The sequence below is a fragment of the Gastrolobium bilobum genome, unplaced genomic scaffold (genome assembly GCF_033153095.1).
Source record: "Gastrolobium bilobum isolate Gb01-03AN ecotype WA unplaced genomic scaffold, APGP_CSIRO_Gbil_v1 utg9057, whole genome shotgun sequence".
In the NCBI taxonomy this organism is placed as follows: domain Eukaryota; kingdom Viridiplantae; phylum Streptophyta; class Magnoliopsida; order Fabales; family Fabaceae; genus Gastrolobium; species Gastrolobium bilobum.
This window is the reverse complement of record NW_026896087.1, coordinates 57,961-80,754: the sequence shown is the minus strand read 5'-3', so window position 1 is coordinate 80,754 and position 22,794 is coordinate 57,961. Positions and strand designations below refer to the sequence as shown.

The following is a 22,794-nucleotide window of genomic DNA, read 5'->3' as shown; positions in this document are numbered from 1 at the left end:
ATTAGGGTCAATTATGGAATTATTTCCTAATTCTCATATATAATTAATTAATTTCTTTAATTAACGGTGCAGGTTCTTACATTCACCCCACCTTTTTAGGATTTTGTCCTCAAAATCAGAAACATACCTATCTCGAAACTCGGGGTACTGCCGGAGAAGCTCGTCCTCATGCTCCCAAGTACACTCCTCAGGAGTTCTTCCAGACCATTGCACTTTGACCATCAGAATGATCTTGCTCCTCAGCTGCTTCTCGCCACGATCGAGAATCTTGAGTGGTCCGACGGGAGTCTTCAGGTTCTCTCGAACCTCCACATCATCAGGTTGCACCATGTGCGAAGGATCTGCTATGTATTTCTGAAGCTGAGACACGTGAAACACGTCGTGGATGTTGGCCAAGTTCGGAGGCAAGGCAAGCTGGTAGGCAACAGGTCCTACTCTACCAAGAATCTGGTATGGCCCAATATATCGCGGGCTCAACTTCCTCACTCCGAGTTCCCGACCAACACCGGTGACAGGTGAAAGTCTCACAAACACGTGCTCACCCTCACTGAACTCCAGTGGACGATGCTTGACATCATAGTAGCTCTTTTGGCGATTCTGCGCCTGCTTCAACTTTTCTCTGTTCAACAGGATCTGCTGGGTGGTATCTTGGACAAAGTCCAAGCCAAAAAGCTCCTTGTCTCCAACCTCAGACCAACAGGTAAGAGTCTGACACCTCCTACCATACAGTGCTTCGCAGGGCGCCATGCCCAGGCTAGCATGAAAGCTATTGTTGTACGAAAACTCAACCAACGGAAGGTACCTATCCTATGCTGAGCCCTGCTCCAACGTGCATGCCTGCAACATGTCCTCCAAGGTCTGGATGATCCTCTCAGTCTGTCCATCAGTCTGAGGGTGATAGGCGGTACTCAATCTCAACTGCGTACCAAAAGCCTCTTACAGCGCCTCCCAGAACCGAGATGTGAACTTCAGGTCCCTATCACTGATGATACTCTCGGGCACCCCATGAAGCCTCACAATCTCGCGAACATAAAGCTTGGCCAACTGCTCTGTAGTGAAGCTCACCTTCACTGGAAGAAAATGGGCAGACTTCGTCAGTCTGTCCACAATGACCCAAATAGAGTCACAACCCGCCTGAGTCTTAGGCAATCCCACCACGAAGTCCATGGAAATACTTTCCCACTTCCATTGTGGTACTTCAAGAGGTTGAAGCTCACCGGACGGTTTCTGATGCTCGATCTTCACCTTCTGGCAAACCAAACACTTAGACACAAAAATGGCAACAACCTTCTTCATACCCGGCCACCAGAAATTCTTCTTCAGGTCTTGATACATCTTAGTAGTGGCAATGATGGATATAGTTTATGTGACTTGACAATTAAGTTTCAAAGATTCCTATAGGATGTGACTTGTATGTGAGAGACATGGCATTTTTAGTGGTCCATCAGTTACTAATGGAATGAGTTTGGAAACTGATTCGTCCCAAGGTGTTTGGTGGAAGTTAGTAAAACTGTAAGGTGATAGTGTTTTGAGTTTGACATCCAAGATTAAATGAAGATGACTACGAAAAAGTAGTATAAATAAGTGGAACATATGGTTAAGTTGCAACATCAGAGTGGAATGAAAGCTGAAAATAGTTAGTGGGAGAAAATATTAAGCATGAGGCCTTGATGTGGAGGTCATTGATGAGTGTTGTGTTTAGACTGTGAGAGGTCTAAGTATGGAGTTGAGCTGACTGAGTCGATAAAGTTGAGATGGTTAAGTTAATAAAGAGAGTAACAGTGAGTGTAAACTATGAATATGAGTTTGTAGATGGAAAAATTCAGGAGTGTGTTTGTGGTTAAAGGACCTTAAATGGTTAATCGGAAACATAAACTATTGTGAGGATTGTTAGTTTCGTATCACAAAGAGAAAGATATAGTCGTGAGTACCTAAGAAGAGGTGAAGACACGTGACAAGGAAAAGTAAAGTATATGAGTATAGAATTTAATGTGAGTCAGAATTGTAGGACACGACAAATTGCCTTTGAAACTAGAAAGTATGTGCTTGGGTGAAAGCCAAGAAAGCAATGAAATGGTAAGGGTAGTAACATCAGTGAAAAAGACTGGTACAAAAGAGATGTGGGGTATTGTTGAAACAGTGAGGACAACGAAAAGAGTTAAGTACTAAAGAACATGTGAGTTGGAAATACTCCAGGAAAAACTAGTGAATGTGCATGAGAACGGTTAGAGCCTAGTATGAAAACGATTAGATGCTTTTGAGAATGACCTTGGGTCAGAAAGATAGATAAAGATGAGAATGAGGTGAATTGATACCAATAAATCTGTAATATGGTTATGTTATTACCAAAAAATCAGCGGAAGTGAAACGATAAACCGGAGAAAGTTTGAAGTATTGTGAATTAAAAGGTCACAGAACCATAATAGACAAGTAATTGTGAGGGGTCGAAGGATAATGAGTATCACAAAAAGGAGACTATGTTTGTGATAAAAGTAAAATGGTAAAGACATACAGGTTACTTGGGAACGGGATGATGATATTCTCCGGCTGTATCCTGAGTTAGCGGATGAGTATGTGTTAATTTTGCGGACAAAATTCTAAAAGGTGGGGTGAATATAACACCTCACATTTCTAAATTAAATATTTAAAATATTAAGTGAGTATTTAAGTGAAGGATTAGTGAAAATCCTGAAGATTAGGCCAAAATACAAAGAAAGGGCAAAATGGTAATTAGCCATGCACACAACCCTAGGAAGATAAAAAGTGAGTAGAAGGTCTCAGATGATAGCAATAACCCTGGAAATGGAATCAGAACAAAAAATTGAGTGGACAGGCAAGTTTCAGAAAAATGAGTGAATAGTGTTTTTCGCGGGTAAAAATATCGCGGTACGATTGCACCGTAAAATGTGCCAGTTGAGTTTTGAGCTCTAGGTTTCAAATATTAGTTATAAATGATCTATAGAACTAGGAAATATGATTTTTGATGGAATTAAGACCGTTTGGGGAAGCGTGCCAACGGCGCGCGCAATAGCTTAAAACAGTGTTTTCTCCGAACGAATGGAGGACTCTGAATTCATCTGATCAAGTGTAATTAAAGGAGAATAGTGAATGTTAAAAACAAGAGTTTCTAAATAGGTTTTGAATTTACGGACGTTTAGTGAGAGTTCAGACGCGTTTTGAATCGCGTGAGGTGGCGTGGGACCCACCCCACTTAAAATCACTTAAGTCCACCTCACTTTCTTACTATTCATCATCTTCCCACTTCCCTCTCTCTCCTCAAACCCGAGATCAGCCCCCCATTTCTATGCAAAAATTTCCTTCCCTCTTTAATCACTCAAATCCTAACTAAATCCAACAAAGTTTAACTTGAAATTTGTTGGAAATTGTCTTCTAAAGCCATTGGTGGCATTGTTAAACCGTGAAAGTGAGTAGATTTTGAGATCCTTCCCTCACAAGGCCGCGGCTCACATTGGAGATAGGGTGCTCTTGGAGCTTCTACATGCTCTAATGGTAGAGTATGTTTAGGAGGAGCCATATGCCTAGCATTTGAGTAAGTTTCTACACCTTTGTATGGTTTGATTCTTAGTATTGCATTTATGAACCCTAAAGGGGGATTGTATGATGTGTGATGTTAGAGAGCTCAATTGAGAAAGTTTGTACATGAAAATGTCTTAGAATAATGTGTATTAGTGATAAATGCAATGAAAATTTTAGGTGAAAATCATTGATTTTTAACTTAGGAAATTTTTGATGATCATGACATGAATTTTGAGAGTGTGCTAAGAAATTATTGGTGAGTGGTTGTATGATTGAATGATGATATAATAGGATTGTATGAGGTGTGGAGTGGTTGAGATTGAGTGAAAATCTTTGGAATTCCTTATGTTACAATTCGGCCTTTAAAGGAAAAATTAGGTAATGGAAGTTGTTGGAAATTAATTGAGTAATGTACTATGTGTTAAATGGTAATTAGATGAGTTGTGTGGTGGTTGGAAGATTGAAAAACCAATAGAAAAATGTTGGTGGTGTTGAGTGGCTACTTTGACATAGAGTGAGTTATTTGGTAAAACGGTGCTTAAAAGACGTAAAACGATGAAACGACACTTGAATTAGCCTTATGGCAACCTAAGGATGAGTAATAAAATGAGAAAGAAAATTTAGAAAAATAAATCTCAAATTAACACTACTATGGCCGAACCATCAAGGAGGATGGGGAGGATTTCGCGTTTTTCGCGTTTTGACGTAATTTGTCGTACACTGATGGTTGTACGTGGTTGTATAGGTTGCCGTACGTCGACTTGAACCCTGAACAGTGAATCAATGGATTGCCCTTGGTCCTGGACCAAGTGGATTGAGGTAAGTGATTGAATCAATGCATGTATAATTGTGAATTAGCATGTATTGTTTGAATTTTGAGTGATTGGAAATGTCCTCTGTGTAGGCATTCTATTGTGTACCAAGTTGAGAAATAAGCTGCTGCGGAGCTAAGGGAAAGAACAAATTAAGGTAACCTCTTGGTACTGGGGCTTGTTCCCCTTTTCTGTTCCACCTTGCCAGTTGATGGCAACTGTAGGAAGTGTATATGAGTAGTGTTGAACAACATGAGCATGCATGCATTATTACAGTGGGTACTTATGTACCGAGTCTCTGGCCAGTAGACAGTTTTAGCCTTCGGGCAGTTTTGGACTTCCACTGGATAGGTCTCCGAGAGGGAGTTCCAGTTGACCTAGGGTCGTGGTGTGTGATCCGGATAGGAGCACACTAGGAATGTCTCAGGTGTTATGGTTGGTTGGGGCATCATGGTTGTGGTTCTTGGAACACACCTTGGATGATACCCGTAGGCTTATATATGCCGAGGACGTTGTGTGGTATTGGTAGCTATCATCCCGCTTCGTCGTATTTTATATCCCGATATTCCCCAGTTTCTCTAAATCCCTTGCTTTATCCCGTTTTGAAAGTGGTTGTTTTATACTATTGATATGCATCGAAGTGAACCATTGGGCGGAGTTTTCTCCAGAACCTTTGGGTTACTGAGATATATTCGTATATCTCACCCCGTCTCGGGGCATTTATTTCAGGAGGTAGCAGTGGAGCTGGAGCAGCGGGCAAGAGGCCCGCAGACTGATCAGTGGAGTGCTTTAGTACTTGCATTTTGTTGGCCATGTGGCATAGGCTAGACTTAGGGCATGAACATCTCATATGTATGTAGGATGAGTTTCATTAGCATATTTGTTCATGTCATTTTTCCTAAGTCTAGTAGTTTATGTTATTCAAGTTTATGTTGTAAATTGTCTTTAAGTTGTAATATTGGAAGATTGTAAGTTAAAGTTTAAGTTTTAAGTTGTAAATTGTAGAGTAAATATTGTAATTGTACTTGATGCATGACATGATATGATGGAAGGGCTTTAGGCCTATTTTAGGTTATGAGTACTTGTATGATGAAATATGCATGAAATTGGAATTAGTGATTGAAACTATGTATGGATTTTAAAGTAAGCTATTGGTGTAATAAATATAAACTGGATTGGGTTGTAAGTGCCCCAAGGCGTTGTTGGTCCTTGTGTGTACCATCCATTGGATTATTACTGGATTATTATTGGATTATTAGGTACCTTTGAGACATTAGTGAGCTTGTACAAATTGGGGATTTTAAGGAAAAACAAAAGAAACACTGGCGAATTTTCTGTAGAATTGGCATATTTGGACGAACTTCAGGAGAGCATATCTCCCTTCATAGAGGTCCGATAGGGACATGCCATATGCCGTTTTGAAGGTCGAGATGTCCTCTACCTTGTGTCAAAATTTGGGAAAAATCTGGGTTGTTATTCTACCTAAAAAAAATGGAGGAACGCAGACCGCTCATGTGCCTACTGCACATGTGGCAGTTCTGGACCAGTTTTGGGAAATTAATTCTTGTTTCGTTTCTCAGTAAAATTAAGCGTATGATATATCAAATTGAAGGTTGAGGTATCTAGTTTGTAGCATAAAAATTTGAGATCAATTGGATGATTGAATTTGCTGCAGTAATTCGTGGAGTGAGAGAGGTTTTGAGCTGTTTTGGGGTTGGTTGGCTGTTTTGCTTATCCAACTTCAAACGGCGATAGCCGGAGCAAACGAGCTCCGATTGAAATGTGTGATAGCTTATTAGAAAGTGAATTAAGTAATAAAAAAATATAAACTGAGAAGAAGGTCTGGTTGTGAGCGATGTGTTCACAGAAAATTAATTAGTGAACCATGTTCAAAGAAGTAAAAACGTAAAATTGAGTAATTGGCTAAGTGGGTTTATGGAAACCCCTTAGTATTATAATAAGTAAAGTAAGAAGTAAAATTAGTTAAAATAAGTATTCCGCAAGAGTTAACAGTTATAGTCACAGCTTTTAATTATTACGCTTTTATTGTTTTAAATGCTCGCGTAATAATCGAAAAAAGTTTATTCGTACTTTTATAAATGAATTGCTGTGATTGTAACTGCGCTTAATATCATAATTAATATTAATAATACCGGTGTACAATGGGCTGTTACAGAGATCACCATGAAGAAAAGCATTTTGAACGTCAAGTTGATGTAACTCCCAACCCTTTGCAACAGCCACAGATAAAAAAGTACGCACACTAACCATTTTTTCTACAGGTGCGAATGTTTCTGTATAGTCTTCTCCTTCAATCTGATTATTGCCAGCAATGACTAAACGTGCTTTATAACGGTCAATGGAGCCATCAGATTTGTATTTTATGTGGAACACCCATTTGCAAGGAATAACTTTCTTTCCAGGAGGCAAGTTAGTAATAACCCAAGTTTTATTTGCTTCCAATGCATCAATTTTGAGTTGCATAGCTACTTGCCACATTTTATTTAGCATGGCCTCCTTGAACGTAGTAGATTCAATATGTGCACTAACAGCTGCAATAAATCTCTGATGCTGCGTAGAAAATTTATTGTTAGACAAAAATTGATCTATAAGATACGGTTTACCTGAGGTGACTGAAGGAGTGATGTTGGTATAAGAGGGTGTAGTCGTGGAATTGCATTGATAGTCACTAAGATAGGCAAGAGCTTTATGCTGTATTCACGCACGTTGATTCGGTGCAACCACTGGCAACATGGCAGATAGAGAGCTCCCCCTATCGTGAGAGGTAATAATAGGAGACAAATGAGAAGAATTAGCATCAGTATTCTCGGAAGAGGAAGGCACATTCACCGCTTCGGAAACTGTTGGGGATACCACTATCGCGTCGGAAGCTGAAGTCACCGAGTCAGAAGCTGCAGGAGATGCAACCACCGCGTCGGAAGCTGCTGAAGTCGAACTCACCACGTCAGAAACTGGTTCGGGTAAATTGGCATATGGTGGTTCATAAATTTTCGGATTTGCATGCGGTATACCAGTTGGAGAAGAAGAAAGCCTGTTGTGTAGAGCAAAAGGAATTTTATCCTCATGAAAATTAACATCGCGAGAAATAAATACCTCATTTGATTCCAAATCAAAAAGCTTCCAACCCTTCTCATTGATCGGATAACCAAGGAGAATGCAACGTTTCGATTTAGCAGCAAATTTGTCTGATGGTTTAGGCACTACAGTAGCATAACATAGACATCCAATAACTCGCAAGTGATCATATGATGGAGCTTTTCCATGAAGAACTTCAAAAGGAGTTTTGCCATCAAGGAGTTTTGTGGGAGTTCAATTTATGAGATGAGCAGCGTTGAGAATGCAATCACTCCAAAAATGAAGAGGCAGATTACCATCAAATCGTAGTGCACGAGCTACATTAAGAATATGACGATGCTTTCTTTCCACACGTCCATTTTGTTGGGGTGTGTAAGTACATGATTGCTTATGAAGAATACCAAAATCTGCCAATAAAGTTTGCATCATAGATGACATAAATTCACTTCCATTATCTGTTTGAATGCTTTTTACTGATGTTTGAAACTGAGTGGAAACCATGTTAAGAAAAAATTGAAAATGTGAATATGTTTCTCCTTTATTTTGCATTAAAAATATCCACACATTTCGACTGTAATCGTCCACAATAGTCAAAAAATATTTAGCACCAGTGAAGGAGACAGTAGCATAAGGACCCTAGAGATCACAGTGAATTAAATCAAAGGCATGCAAGCTGCGTTTTTTATTTATTGGAAATGGACTACGAGCCTGTTTAGCTCTAGAACATACATCATAAACACCAGCATTATTCGAGCTTGAAATAAAAGGAAGCAGTGAAAGATAATGTCGAGAAGGATGAACAAGTCTTCTATGCCACAAAGAGGAAGAATCCGAAATTTGTATTGCATCAGTGAAAATTGACGAATTCCTCAAGACATACACCCCTTCCTGCGCATCACCCCATCCAATCGTTGTCCTCAAGTGTTGGTCCTGTAAGATGCAATTTTTGTCAGTAAAAATTACGTAGCATGTATTTGACTTTATTAACTGAGAGACTGAAATCAGGTTGCAGGTGAGAGATGGAACACATAGCACATTAGTTAGAACTAATGAAGAAGTTAATGAAACAGTGCCACTCTTTACTGCAGTTGTTCGATTTCCATTAGGCAAACCCACGGTACAAGGGGATATGGATCGAATATCAGATAAAAAAGCAACGTTACCAGTCATGTGTTGGGATGCACCACTATCAATAAACCATGAAATAGAAGTATGTGTGTTACCAGAAAGCTTGTCAGATGACTGTTTAGAAGAATCAACCAGAGCCAGCAATTGTTGAAACACTTCCGGTGTAAGGCTCGGCAAAGAGGCAGTACCGGTTGTGGATTTTTCTGGTTGAGTTGTGATGGTGTGCGCAGCTTGGGCAGAAGAGGCAGCATGACCGCGTCTAATAAGAAGAATTCCGGGATTATCGGAAGGATGAGTGTAAAAGGGAGAACGAGGATCAATAATTTTGAAATTTTTGCTTGAAGCAGCCATGGTTCTGGCTAGCAAAGCAAGGAAGAAGAAAGGCTTAGATCTTTTGGCTCATGATACCATAACAAGAATATTTGAAATATGTGACTTGATTGATTGAACAGCTAAAGGCTTGTTTAAATAAAGCCATGATACAAAGGAAAACTAAAACAACCTAACTAAAATCTTATCAGAATATTTAAATTATCCTGAAAATAATACAAAAGATTTATACTTATCAAGAATGTTAGCTAACAACTCATATCAGCTAACAAACAAAAGAATAACAAATTAATCTAACAAATGAATCTATACAAATTATCCCAATAGAATTGTAATTGCAGTAAGGAGAGGATACATATATAAATACACACCATGCGTGATTGAAAAAGAAAATAAAACAAGAAAAAAGGAAACTAATCAATCCTAAATAAAAACGGAAATAAAAATAATCCTAATGATTGAATCCTATTAATTAAATATTTGACAAACTCTCTTAATAAATGGAAATAATCTTCAGATTTTCTACAATATTCCATATTGTATTCTTTTTCTGTTATTGTATTTCTATTAATCTGACGTGATTGTGGTAACTATTGTATTTGAGTTATTCTATTACACTTAGTAACTGTAGGTAGTGGCTATTGGGTAGTTGCATGTAGGAAGTTATCAGCATGTTGGTAGTGTCAAGTTATGTTTTGATTTTTGTAGTTGTTATTTAAATTAGGAGGAAGGTTATATTTATCACTCTTTTCACTTATAACCTCTTACAACTAAAATTTAATTGTTTTGATTTTCGTCAATATGATATTTATAATTTATTAAAAATTAATAAGTGTGACTCAATAAATTATAACCGTTAGATTTACAGATATTAACAGTTAAAATTTGATTATGAGAGATTGTAAACGAAAGAGGGTGTAAATACAACCCCCCTCTTAAATTATTGTTTAATTGATTGAAGACATTAGCGAATATTATTTTTCATACTTGTGGGCTTGAGGCACAACTCCCTCAATAGAGCTCAATTTTTTTCATAAAAAATCCTATACTTAACATGTAAGTGTTAGGTAACATCTCTCTTAAGAGAAAGAATCGATTTTTAAAAAGCTAAAGTTAACAAAAATAAAATAAATAAAATTTGTTACAAAAAGTTTATCAAAAAAAAAAAAAAAATTGTTACAAAATAGCTGAATCCAGCCATGCATTTAATTAATGCATGATTGGAGATAGATTTGAGAAATAATTTTTTTTTCTTTCTTTCTAGAAGTTCTTTAAAAAAACTATTGAGTCACAACTGTTTATCTCAAAATAAACTAACCCAAAGACACATTAAATCATCACACAATAAAGACCCACTATCATATATATCAAAATAATTATAATTCAATCAATTATTATCTTCTAAGATGGTTCGCAATTACCAAAAACATCCCAAAGTTACATATCATGCATGTTCTTACAGTTTTGGATGTTCTATCATCTTCAATACCACTTTAAAATATCCAATCATCTAATATCTTGGAATCACTTGGTTTGACACAGTGGCTGTCTTCTCCTTCAGTTCTTCCTCAAGCACTTTTATGGAATCTGAAACTTCAGCACTATATACATAGAACTTTGTAACAATCATGAAAAAGATTAAGTTCAAGAAGTTTAGTACTGCCAAAAATGCATAGTAGTAATCAAGATGAGAAGCATTCATGTTGTTCAAAATCCATCCTTGGTGACCATGTTCCTTTGTGATGTGTGAAACTGTGGACAGAAGAAAAGTGCTTAGGAAATTCCCAATGCCTAAGCTAGTCATTGAATAGGAAGTGCCAAGGCTCTTCATGCTTTCTGGGGCTTGATCATAGAAGAACTCAATTTTGGAAACCTCTAAGAATGCATCAGCTGCTCCCATAAGTATAAATTGAGGAAGCAAAATGAATATGCTCAAAGGGACTTGTCCTCCATTTTCAACTAGCCCATGTTCTTTGGCCAAACTAAGTCTATATCTTTCAGTTAGAGATGCAATTACCATAATCACCATGTGGATTATGAGGCCAATTCCCATTCTTTGGAGAAGGGTTATCCCTCTCGGGTTCTTAGTCAACCTCTGCATAATCTTGACAAAGAAGCAATCATAGAGCACCACACAGATAAGCATGGACAGAGTCACAAATGTACCTAAACTTGCTGGAGGAATATTGAAGCTGCCAATGCCTCTATCAAGTGTAATTCCTTGCTTCACAAAAAGGGTATTTGCCTGAGCAACCATTGCACTAGGAACAAACGTAGCAACCAAGATGGGAATCATTCTTAGCATTTGTTTTGTCTCCTCTACGTTGGTAACTGGGCAAAGCACCCATGCACTAGTACTTGAACCAGTATTGACACTGGCCTTGCTGAGGAACCTGCATATACATATGTATTTGTATTTGTATACATACATTCACATAACAAATTAACAATATTACACAATGTTAGAATATAAATATTTAAATAATTCATTTGTCTTCATCTAATAACTTGAATTTTTGGGATAGTTGGTTCATGACGTGATGTTACAGTCTTTATGACCAAGTGCTCTAGAATTCAATCACTGTCGTTCTCATTTTCAAATAATTATTGTGGGATTTCTTAACAAGGGATAGATGAATATTATATTATCCACCCTTCAAGTCTAAAGGGCTCTTGAATGAGGGAATGTGTTAAAAATATAAACAAAAAAGCCATTAATGTGCCTTCACCTTAAAATTTTAGCTTTTGGGATAATTGGTTCATGACACAAATCAAGGTTATGACAAATTTGTAAAGAACTTATATATACTACCTTAATGTTGGAGTGTGATCAATTCTGACTTTCCCTTTCTTTGCATACTCTTCCAAATCAAGCTCATATAGTTCTTTAGAGTCACTTGGAATAGGCACTTTCCATTTCCTTATAGCAGCCACTATGACCTTGGCCATTTTAGTGAAGGGACTCCCAGCTGGTAATTTGTGTCTATAAAAGGGTGTGCCTGCCAAGAATATGATGATTGATATTGCGAGTCCAAGAGTTGGAAGAGCATAACCAAGAGTCCATCCCACGTTATCTTGTATATAAACAAGAACAGAATTTGCAAAGAGGGTCCCCAAGAAGATGCTAAACATCCACCAATTGAAGAAGGAGAGTTTAGGCTCCTTTTCTTTGGGGTCAAAATCATCAAATTGGTCAGCACCAATGGTTGAAATATTTGGTTTGGTTCCACCAGTTCCCACTGCTAGAGTGTAGAGTGCACCATAGAACACAGCTAGATGAAGTGTGGATGCTTTTTCACATTTTGTCACATCTATTTCATGGCATTGTGGTGGCTTTAGGCTTGGAAGGGAAACTGATAGTGTAAGTAGACACAAACCCTGCCAATGCCAACAATACGCATGAATCATTCAACTAACACTATTAAAGGTTCAAATAAGACAAGTCATCATAAACTAATAGAACAGATGCAAACTACAATACTAATATAAACACTAATCAGGAGAATATAACCATCAATATGGGTGGAAGTACCCTGGAGGAGGTTTCCAATTACTTGTCCAAACAATTGAGCATGTATAAATTGGTTTGATTTAGTGTTTCTCTTTGTCACAAAACAGATAAAGTTATATCTAACAATCTCAAAAAATGAAAGTTATTTTGGGAGAATTCATATTGCAAAATGTATTTATACTGAAAACGAATCATATACGGAAAGAATATTAAACACTCGTGATATGTTCCTGAGATTTCGGATTTGCGTTAAACTTGGATGAGAAAGTTATAACAAAAAGTTGAATTTTAACATAAAAGTAGTTAACTTTTATTGTGTATAGGTCATGCTTCCCAGAGGGTTTTTGTATTAACAGAGCCAATTGGGTCCCTCTTACGTAAATTTTTTAGTTTAAACTTGAATGAATATTTTCTAAATCCTATTTATATTTACTTGTAAATCGAGTGACTTGTAACAAGGGATGGTGGAGAATCCACTAGGATTAGCCTAATGGTAAGAGTGTGTGAGTTAGGTGTATGTAGTGTAAGGGTGTGTGTTCAATTCCCATGTAATGCAAAAAAAAAAAGGAATGGTGGGGATGAAGATAATGCACACAAACTAGAAGTAGTCTATATTGAATGAATCAGGATAAATCTCTCTGTGAATTTCTCTTCCCTTTCTCTTTTTTATTTTCTTGATTTTTGTGCAATTTGTGTGTCAATTTCCAACATATTTGTGCTTTATTTACATTTGAAGTGTAAAAGTCATCTTTTGGAATAATATGATGTTAGAATCTCTGTGAATAAGTGGTATGATAGTTGGTTCACGACATTATATGGGTAGTTAGATTTATGTAAAATTTAAAAGTTATAACCTAGCTAAAAGATAATATGAGAAAAAATGTTTAAAATTACAAGAGAAATATGAATAATTAATTTAAAAGAACTAAATACAAAATTTAAAAATGAAATTTAATATAATATGTATTATTTTTTAAAAGAAAATAAAACGAGAGATTAACTACTCTAAAAAAAACTAATTTAATATATAAAAGTTCATACTGCTTTTTTCCCTATATATGGACATACATAATGCAAATCTATAAATCCTCTCAACCAATCATTTTAATTAATAAATTAAAAGGATTTTTTTTTACCAAAAAAAAAAGGATATTATGTTGACCAGTAAGAGTAATTAATAAATTTTCCACTTTATGACGTTTTTCTACTCTTTTGTCATGGGCCGAATTTCCATTGCAGACCACGGTTATCAGAGAAATAAATAGAAACAATTAATACGCAAAAAGTGGTTAGAATATAAATGTGTTTAGAGCTTGCAACGTTGAAGTTTTCTTACGGAGAGAAAAAGCAGTGATCCAGACTCGTCTTAAAAAAAAATAGAAAATAAAAAATAGTTGGCATGAAATCGAAATGAGGGTGGTACCAGAATAGATTTGGACCTCTCAAATAAAAAAAGTGGTACCGTGGTTTGATAATAATCACTTATTTAAAAGTCATATATTTTTTCTCAATCTTATTTTATTATTAATGAGTGATTGTTATCAAATAACATTATTAACTTGCACATAAAAAGATCCAAATCCTTGGAGAAGAGACTTTTCATGTAACATGAAAAGTCATTTTCCCATGTGTTTAATACAACGGCGGACCTACATTTGTTTCTATGTCTGCAATTGCGGACATTAATTTTTTTTTTTTTTGGTTGAAACTAATGATTTTGGTGGTTGACATTTGATGATTTATAGTATCCATGTGTACATATGATTTATGTTAAGTTGAAGGGTTATTTTTTTAAATTTTTTGTTTTTAATGCCTTTAAAATTTTTATTAAAAAAAATTCGGGGAATCCATCACTAAATATGCACACACAAATACAATTTTTTGGGTCCGCCACTGGTTTAATATATAAATGGGTAAAGGATTTCTCCAGTCAATGGAGATAATTTATATCCGATGAACCCAAAATGATGTAGTTTTGGGACAGAAATTAAGGTATTTTTGTAATTATAATATAGTGCAGAGTTATATTAGTCTTTATCATTTTAATTTCTTAATCTATTAACCTAAAACGACGTCGTTTTGAGGTCACTGAAGAAACATTTTTCTCATAAATATATAGGGATATGTGAAGAGAAAAGAGAGAAAAATAAATATGGCCACACACACTTTTATGTGTGTATATGAGATAAAAAAACATAAGAAACACAAATTCCTTAATATATTAATATAAATTTAAATATTTAATTATATAAAAGGGAGTAAAGGTTTTTTAGGATAAACCACAAGTATCACATCCATATAATGGTGAGGCTAGCTCTCACTCGGTGGTGAAGCCACTGCTCTCATTAAGACTTGAACCCAAGACCTTATTTAAGCGGAATCAAGTATGTACCACTTAAACTAACCTACTTTGATTTAGGAGTAAATGCTTTGTATATATATATATATATATATATATATATATATATATATATATGAGGTAGGATCCTTTGACACCGGTGTCAAATTTTAATTTTGACACCTCATCTCAGAACCGTTAGATCAAAAAAGATCAATGGTGTCACATGCTTGCAAATCAGAGCGATTGATTTTTTTTTATCTAACGGTTCTGAGATGAGGTGTCAAAATTAAAATTTGACACCGGTGTCAAAGGATCCTACCTCTATATATATATATATATATATATATATATATATATATATATATATAGAGAGAGAGAGAGAGAGGCAGGAGTACTTTGACACCGGTGTCAAATTTAAAGTTTGACACCTCATCTGAGAGCCGTTAGATAAAAAAAGATCAACGACTCTGAATTGTAAGCATGTGACACCATTGATCTTTTTTGATCCAACAGCTTTCAAATGAGATGTCAAACTTTAAATTTGACACCGGTGTCAAAGGATCCTACCTCATACATATATATATATATATATATATATATTGAGGCGAGATCATTTGACACCGGTGTCAAACTTTGAAATTTGACACCAAATCCTAACCGTTGATTTCTGCCAATCAACGGTTATCTTTTATTGAGAATCAAACTTATTAATTAATTATTAACTCACAATAATGATAACAATTGATTGGCGAAAAATAATGGTTAGGATTTGATGCGGTGTCAAAGGATAATATATATATATATATATATATATATATATATATATATATATATATATATATATATATATATATATATATATATATATATTCTCCCAACTCTCAAATTCATTAAAGCCTTGGTTTATATATATATTCTCCCAACTCTCAATTTCATTAAAGCCTTGGTTTATATATATGTATAGGGAAAAGTGTGTGTTATTTTAAAGGATGTAAAGTTGTGTCATTTTAAGAGAGAGAAAGAGATAGATAAATGAGGAGAGAGATTTGACAAAAAAAAATAAAGGTGTGGGTCTCACCTCTTTGTGAAAGTGAAAGGATATAAATTGTGTCATTTAAAAGGATAAACATTTTTCTCATATATATATATATATATATATATATATATTATTAAAAAATTAGAGCCCTTGGATATAAGTGAGATCAATGGTCAAGATAAAAAGTGTAACTTACACTGGTGTAAAATGATACTGACCTCTATATATATATATATATATGGACCTAGGCTTTAATGAATTTGAGAGTTGGGAGTTGGAGTGATTGCGCTATGGACTTTGGAGTACTTACGGTTGAACTAATGACCATTTAATAGAAAATGCTAATAAATGAATGTTTTAGTACTAGGAGTAAGACGGATATTAAAAAATTGACATTAAATAACGATAGTTCGGTTGGTTGGTGTATGGGAGCTGCGTAGATGAAAATAGGAGTACATGTTCGATCTTTCATAATTTCATCTTTTGAAGGAAATTAAAGTTTTATTATGAACGCATCCCGAATCAGACTAGTTGTGAAGTGATGAACCGATTGAAATATTTAATTTTTTTTTTAACTATTTTACATTATGATAAAAAAAACGTCGGAGAATTTTAAAACATGAGGTGTAAGATAATATTTTTATATTGGTTGATGTTTCTATTGCATATAGGTCCAATAAAAAGAAGAGAGAAAGAAAGAAACTAAAATCCATCAATTTATATGTATATAAAAGATAAAATTATTTTCTAAATTTTTCTTTATAATACACTATATTAACTGGTTGTTGCATTAATTATATGTTATTGTAATCTTTTACGATTTTATATATTTAAATAAGGGGTTTATATTTGTCATTTAACATGACACAACAAATTTTTCTACGCACATAACATTTTGTGGGACCCACACTTTTTGAAGAAGAAAAAAAATTACGACACACAAAACAAATCTCTATAACATTACACAATCACTTTTCCTACAACATAACTCTTATAAAACTCTTTAAATAAAGAGTTCAATATTTCTCTACAGGAAATAACTTATGTTTTACATATTTCAAAATTTTAATTTACTTAGAAACTATATTAGTTATTATTATGGGAAAAATATTTGTACTTTTAAATGACATAATTTATGTCATTTTACTCTCACAAAGAGGTGAAACTCACACCTTTATATTTTTTTATTCACTCTCTCTTCTCTTTATCTATCTATTTCTCTCACTTAAAATATCACAATTTTACATCCTTTAAAATGATACATATTTTTTTTTCTATTATTATTATTTTAAATTTTATTCGCCAATCATTTTATAATAATAGGAGATAAAACGATTGTATTAATGGGTTAGATATGTATGATGTGGAACATACTAAACTGTATAATTTGAGCACATTGATTAATATTTTTAATATGATTCAGGACCTTTAAATCATTAGATGCTCTCATAATAATAATTTTTCTTTTTTCAATTTTATCCAAAATTTCCCCACTTTTCCTTTTTGCCCCTTATTTATGAGAATACGGTGGTCTAGGACCACCAAAAACGTTCTCGTGCAGCAGGCGGATAAATTCTACTGACTTGATGTTGTGAGAGACGCAGTGCTCCCAGCACCTCTCCGTTTTATTAAAAAAATTATATATATATATATATATATATATATATATATATATATATATATTTTTTTTTTTTGATTTTCTCATGTTGAATAAGAATTCAATTATCATGTTGTAGAGATAAAAAGCATGTGAGACTCATGTGTTAAAAAAAATTATATGTAGGACTCATGTCAGCACGAAAATCGAAGGATGTGTAAGAAAATTTGAAATCTGACGTTGAATGAGAATTATAAAACCCATATATATATATGAGGTAGGATCCTTTGACACCGGAGTCAAATTTGAAGTTTGACACCCCATCTGAGAGTCGTTACATCAAAAAAGATCAATGGTGTCACATGCGTACAAATCAGAGTCGTTGATCTTTTTTGATCAAACGGCTCTCAGATAAGGTGTCAAACTTCAAATTTGACACCGATGTCAAATGATCCTACCTCTCTCTCTCTCTCTCTATATATATATATATATATATATATATATATATATATATATATATAGGTAGGATCCTTTGATATTGGTGTCAAATTTGATTTTTGACACCTCATCTGAGAGCTTTTAGATAAAAAAAAGATCAACGGTGTCACATGCTTACAAATACGAGTCTTTGATTTTTTTTTATCTAACGGCTCTTAGATAAGGTGTCAAATTTCAAATTTGACAATGGTGTCAAATATTCCTACATCATACATATATATATATATATATATATATATAATATTTCACTAATTCTTAATGATTGATCTGTTTATATATATTTATGTGTATATTAAAGATAATCAATATTTATTTATTTATTTTTATCAAAAATAATATATTTTCAGATTTTTTTATTATTGGGAGGATTCAGATGTGAGAGAAAGACATACCAACAGATAGATGATAGAGGCAATGGCAAAAGTCCAATAACGACCAAGGTGAGCGTCGGCAACATAGGCGCCTAATATGGGAGTTATCCAAATGGTGCCAACCCAATTAGTGACATTGTTGGAAGAGGTAACAGTGCCTTGGTGAAGCTTCTTTGTAAGATACAGTATCAAATTTGATGATATCCCATAATAAGCCATTCTTTCGAATATCTCATACACTGCATCACATGTATATGTCATTAATATATTAAATCAAAACAATTCAATCCAAAGGGTAATAAATTAACAATGTTTTACTCAATATCACAGCTTAATGAAGGTTCCCGTGATTGACTTAATTTAGCTTTAAGATGTGTCTATATATCTACTATATATATATATATATATATATATATATATATATATATCAGCCTCACATTTTATTTCCTTTCATCTTTTGAGTATATTGAGCAAGAATATCAACCTTGTTTTGATGTTGTGAGGATTTGGATCTCTAGACAACATGTAAAACAATGATACAATCACAACCATGGAATCATATAAAATTATAGTTATCTTGTAGAAGCTACTAGATAAACTTTTTCCAAATAGAGGAGAATCATTTAGGATAATTGAAAAAAAAAAAATAGTAATTATGTTACTTTTACAAATTATGTATCAGTGAAAAAAGATTCTGTATATGGCATTACTTTAAAGTTTTATGGTTACTTTTTTATCCACATTAATAAAATAATTTATTTATCTTTATATATTAAGTTAAAGTAAATAAACACGTGTTGATTGGAACGAAAGCGACCTATGTCCTCTCTCTTTTTTGGATTAAGTGTGTCGTTCTAAGCTTGATTTTGAAATTTGTGTGTACGAAAAAAATATCTCTAGAAATCCTTTGACCCTTTATATGTCTTGGAAGATTAATCTCTCACTAACTAATTAGGTGAAAGGATATTCTAAGAAGAAAAAAAACATATTTTGGTGAAAGTCCCATAAATTATTATCTCTTAAAGAATTATATTTTTTAGGTTGAACTTGAAATAATGATAATATAATTGTTCCTTCTTGACGATAATATAATTGTCGCTTTGTTATTAGAGAGTTATGGATGTGATTAGTCTGAGACACAATTTTATTTTTACTTTATTTTTTCACAATCGAGCCCATCTCTATTCTTATAAAATCGAGAAGCCTTGTGCATTGCATTTTGTCTTAAAAAATTATATCATCATTCTTAGTTTTTTTTTTAGAAAAAATCAATTTGAAGTTTTTTAAAATATTATTTATATTTTTTTATAATTTTAAAATATTTTTCTCTTGCACGGATATATGTCAATGAATACTGTACCAGTACTATTTATTTTGTTTTCGGTGTGAGTAAATGCAATTATTAGGGACTGGCTCTGGAAATAAATATCCTGTTCCCAACAGGCTCCCACATTAATATCAGAGTTGACAAAAACGTTACAATAAAAATATAGGTGACTTAACACCGAAGAAAAAAATTATATAGAAAATAAAATAATAAACTAGTATGCTTCCTTTTCCCTCCATTATGGTAATTTTAAGACAATAGACTGCTTTCTAAATGGGCCACCAGGGTAGATTAAAGGTTCAGTCTATATCAAATTAAATTTAGTTTATTATATTTAATAAACTAAAACAGATTTAAATTTTTAAAAAATAGATTATAGATTTTTTTACAAGACCAAAATGGTCTATATCATATTATTTATTTTAAATAAAATAAATACTTTTAATAAAATAATATTATTGTAATTATTTTTTAATTATTGAATACTTAATGAACCCCAGGCCTAAAATATTTTATATAAACTATGAGTTTTATAAGAGTTATGTTGTAGGAAAAATTTTGTGTCACGTTATAGAGATTTGTTTTCTGTGTCTTAGTTTTTTTTTTCGCTTAAAAAAATGCGGACTCCACAAAATATTGTGTGTGTAAAAAATTTTTGTGTGTGATGTTACATGATAAATACAAACCCCATAAACCATAGTGTGTTTCTGCATGTTTCAATTCTTTAACTAGATATAAAATTTTATAATAATGATAAATGCAAACCCCCACAGGGGCTCCTTCAAAATTCACCACCAATTGAATTGCTCTACGTTTGTAAAATCAAAATGTAGAATGCTTTAACTTGTAAGAAGTATTGGTCTAAATATGTAAATGGCTTATCCTCATATATGGATTAAATGTGATCTTTCTACACTATCATTCAATCTTATTTTGTTAAGTTATTAAAAAATTCTACAATGATATCAACTATGAAAAAAGTTTAATTCTTTTAATTTTGTGTCTAAAATATTACTGGGTATTAGTGCTTGCGAATGAAATTTAAACTTTAAATTTACATGATACATAATTATTATTGCTGAATTAGATGGAATCATTAATGAAAAATAAATTTAAAATGGAAATTTTATTTACTAGATATAAAATTTTTGAAAGAGACAATGAAAATTAGTTCTGTTCCGGACCAGCCACAACGGCCGGTTTGGATGGAATTTTTTAGCTAAAAGATGTTTTTGTTTTTTGTTTTAAAAAAAAAAACATTAGTCCTACATAGTCCTTTTGGATGTCTGCATTAATAAAAAGCATAAGCCACATAGGTTTAAAATTTTATTTCGTGTCTGATTTAAAGTCAAAAACTTGTTTTTTTTAAGGTAAAAGTTTTAACTTCTGAAAAAAAAGTAGAAGTCAAAAGCGAAATATTTTTTTCAAAATTCAAATATTTTAAAAAAAATTTAAATAATTTTAACTTTTATAAAAAAAATACTTCTAAAATAAACAAAGACATAAAAAATATTTTTTTATAAGCTCACCGAAACATGCCCTAACTCTAGTTCAATAGGTCGACCATTATGGCTTAGGGAAGCAGTCACATCCGCGGAAATTAATTCTCTAATCCATTTCTCTCTTTCTTCTTTTTCTTTTCTCTCTTCCCTCTTTCTCTCTCGCGGTGCATTAGACGAGGAGCACTACATATTTGTCCCACATCCGGATTGATACCATTTATTAGTAGAGAAGACCAATCAAAAAAAGAGAAGATGAAAATAGGATAAAAAAATAAATACAAATGACAAATTTTAAAAGAAAATGATATGGGGACGGTTGTATCAAAAGTTTGCTCCACCATAGCATCAGGTGAGTATGTTTGTTTCACACATTGTGGGGTCCACTGGAACAAAACGATTATTACTAATTCACTCGATCATCATTGAAAAATCGTCCTCACTTAGTTATACCCATTAGCAGAGACACATTTTAGTCACTAGTCACAAAATTATTACGTTGCTAAATTACTACCTCAGATTTCTCTTTTTGCTCTCATACGTTAAGTTTACTCTCGAGTCTACACTGAACTTTGATCTATACCGCTACCTCATAAAGTACTATTATATTGAAATACTTTACCCCGTCCAGGTAAGCAAATCCTATTTCACCAGTTAAACAGTTCATGCTCATATATGAATAATAAATTAAATTTAAACTTCTTAAATACTATTCTTATACATAGTTATTGAAAACATGTGTTAATATATAATTAACAAAGTATATATCAGCATGGCTGGAAGCAAACAAGTTCAAGAACATAACACAACTCAAAGAATCATGTCTGGTCGTAAAAGGTCTCTTAGAGTAGAGGTTTTGGTTGCTTGTTATAAAAAAAAACTTCATAATATGGGTTCTAATGTTTCAGGAAATTACTTTTGAATTTAATTAAACAGATGAAAATGACCATATGAGAGAGAGAGAGAGATACCAACAAGGAAGGAGCAAGCTTTCCAACCACCTCTTTTGGATTTGAGAATGGCATTTCCTTTAAGATCCACAGTTCCATCTTGTGTGTACTCACTCATGACCCTGCCTTCTTCCATTGTTTGGTTTGTTGAATAGCAATTACCTCTCTCCTTTTCTCTCCTTTTTTTTCTTTGAAAGTTTTTAGGAAAAAGGAAAGATTTGTGTTAACTCCACAAGTAGAAGTGTGCTAATCTGCACTATGCTTTGAAGTAACCATTACTTGAAACGACCCTGCCTTTATAGGGAAGGGGGCACGCTTTTTTGGATGCATTTCCGGCTCTGAGTGGGTGGGTCCCATTTTTATTACCATTTTACTAGCCGCCATTTTTGGCATTGTCTTTTCTTTGTAGTTCTTATTTAAAGAAAGAGAAATATTACTTATCTTTTATATAAGATATTATCTCTCATTTTTTTCATTTCGATTTTCGTACTCTATTTTTTTCTTTTTTATTGTAATGGTGGGACATAGCTATTTTCTCTCTACAACATAAAACAACTATCTTATGTTAAATGAGACTAATAAAACCCTTAAATAAAATAGATAAAAGATGAAAATGAATTAGTAAAATATAAATAAGGGGTTTATAATTCTTATGTAACATAAGAAGAGCCTTCTCATGTTACACTCACACCGTTTTGCATGCCAATAGATTTAATTTTTTCAATGGGACCCACCTGAGTATGTGTGTGCTATAAAAATTC

General features: G+C 33.5%; 1 protein-coding gene across 1 annotated transcript; it reads right to left on the bottom strand.

Moving 5' to 3' along the window:
* Positions 1-10,327: 10,327 nt before the first annotated feature.
* On the bottom strand, positions 10,328-22,250 carry LOC133297742 (protein NRT1/ PTR FAMILY 5.2-like). Its single transcript, XM_061496931.1, has 4 exons — positions 22,055-22,250; positions 18,279-18,496; positions 11,716-12,281; positions 10,328-11,296 (listed from the first exon to the last, which is right to left on the bottom strand). The coding sequence occupies exons 1-4, from the start codon at positions 22,167-22,169 to the stop codon at positions 10,414-10,416; spliced, it is 1,782 nt and encodes a 593-aa protein (XP_061352915.1). The 5' UTR covers positions 22,170-22,250; the 3' UTR covers positions 10,328-10,413.
* Between the last annotated feature and the right edge of the window lie 544 nt (positions 22,251-22,794).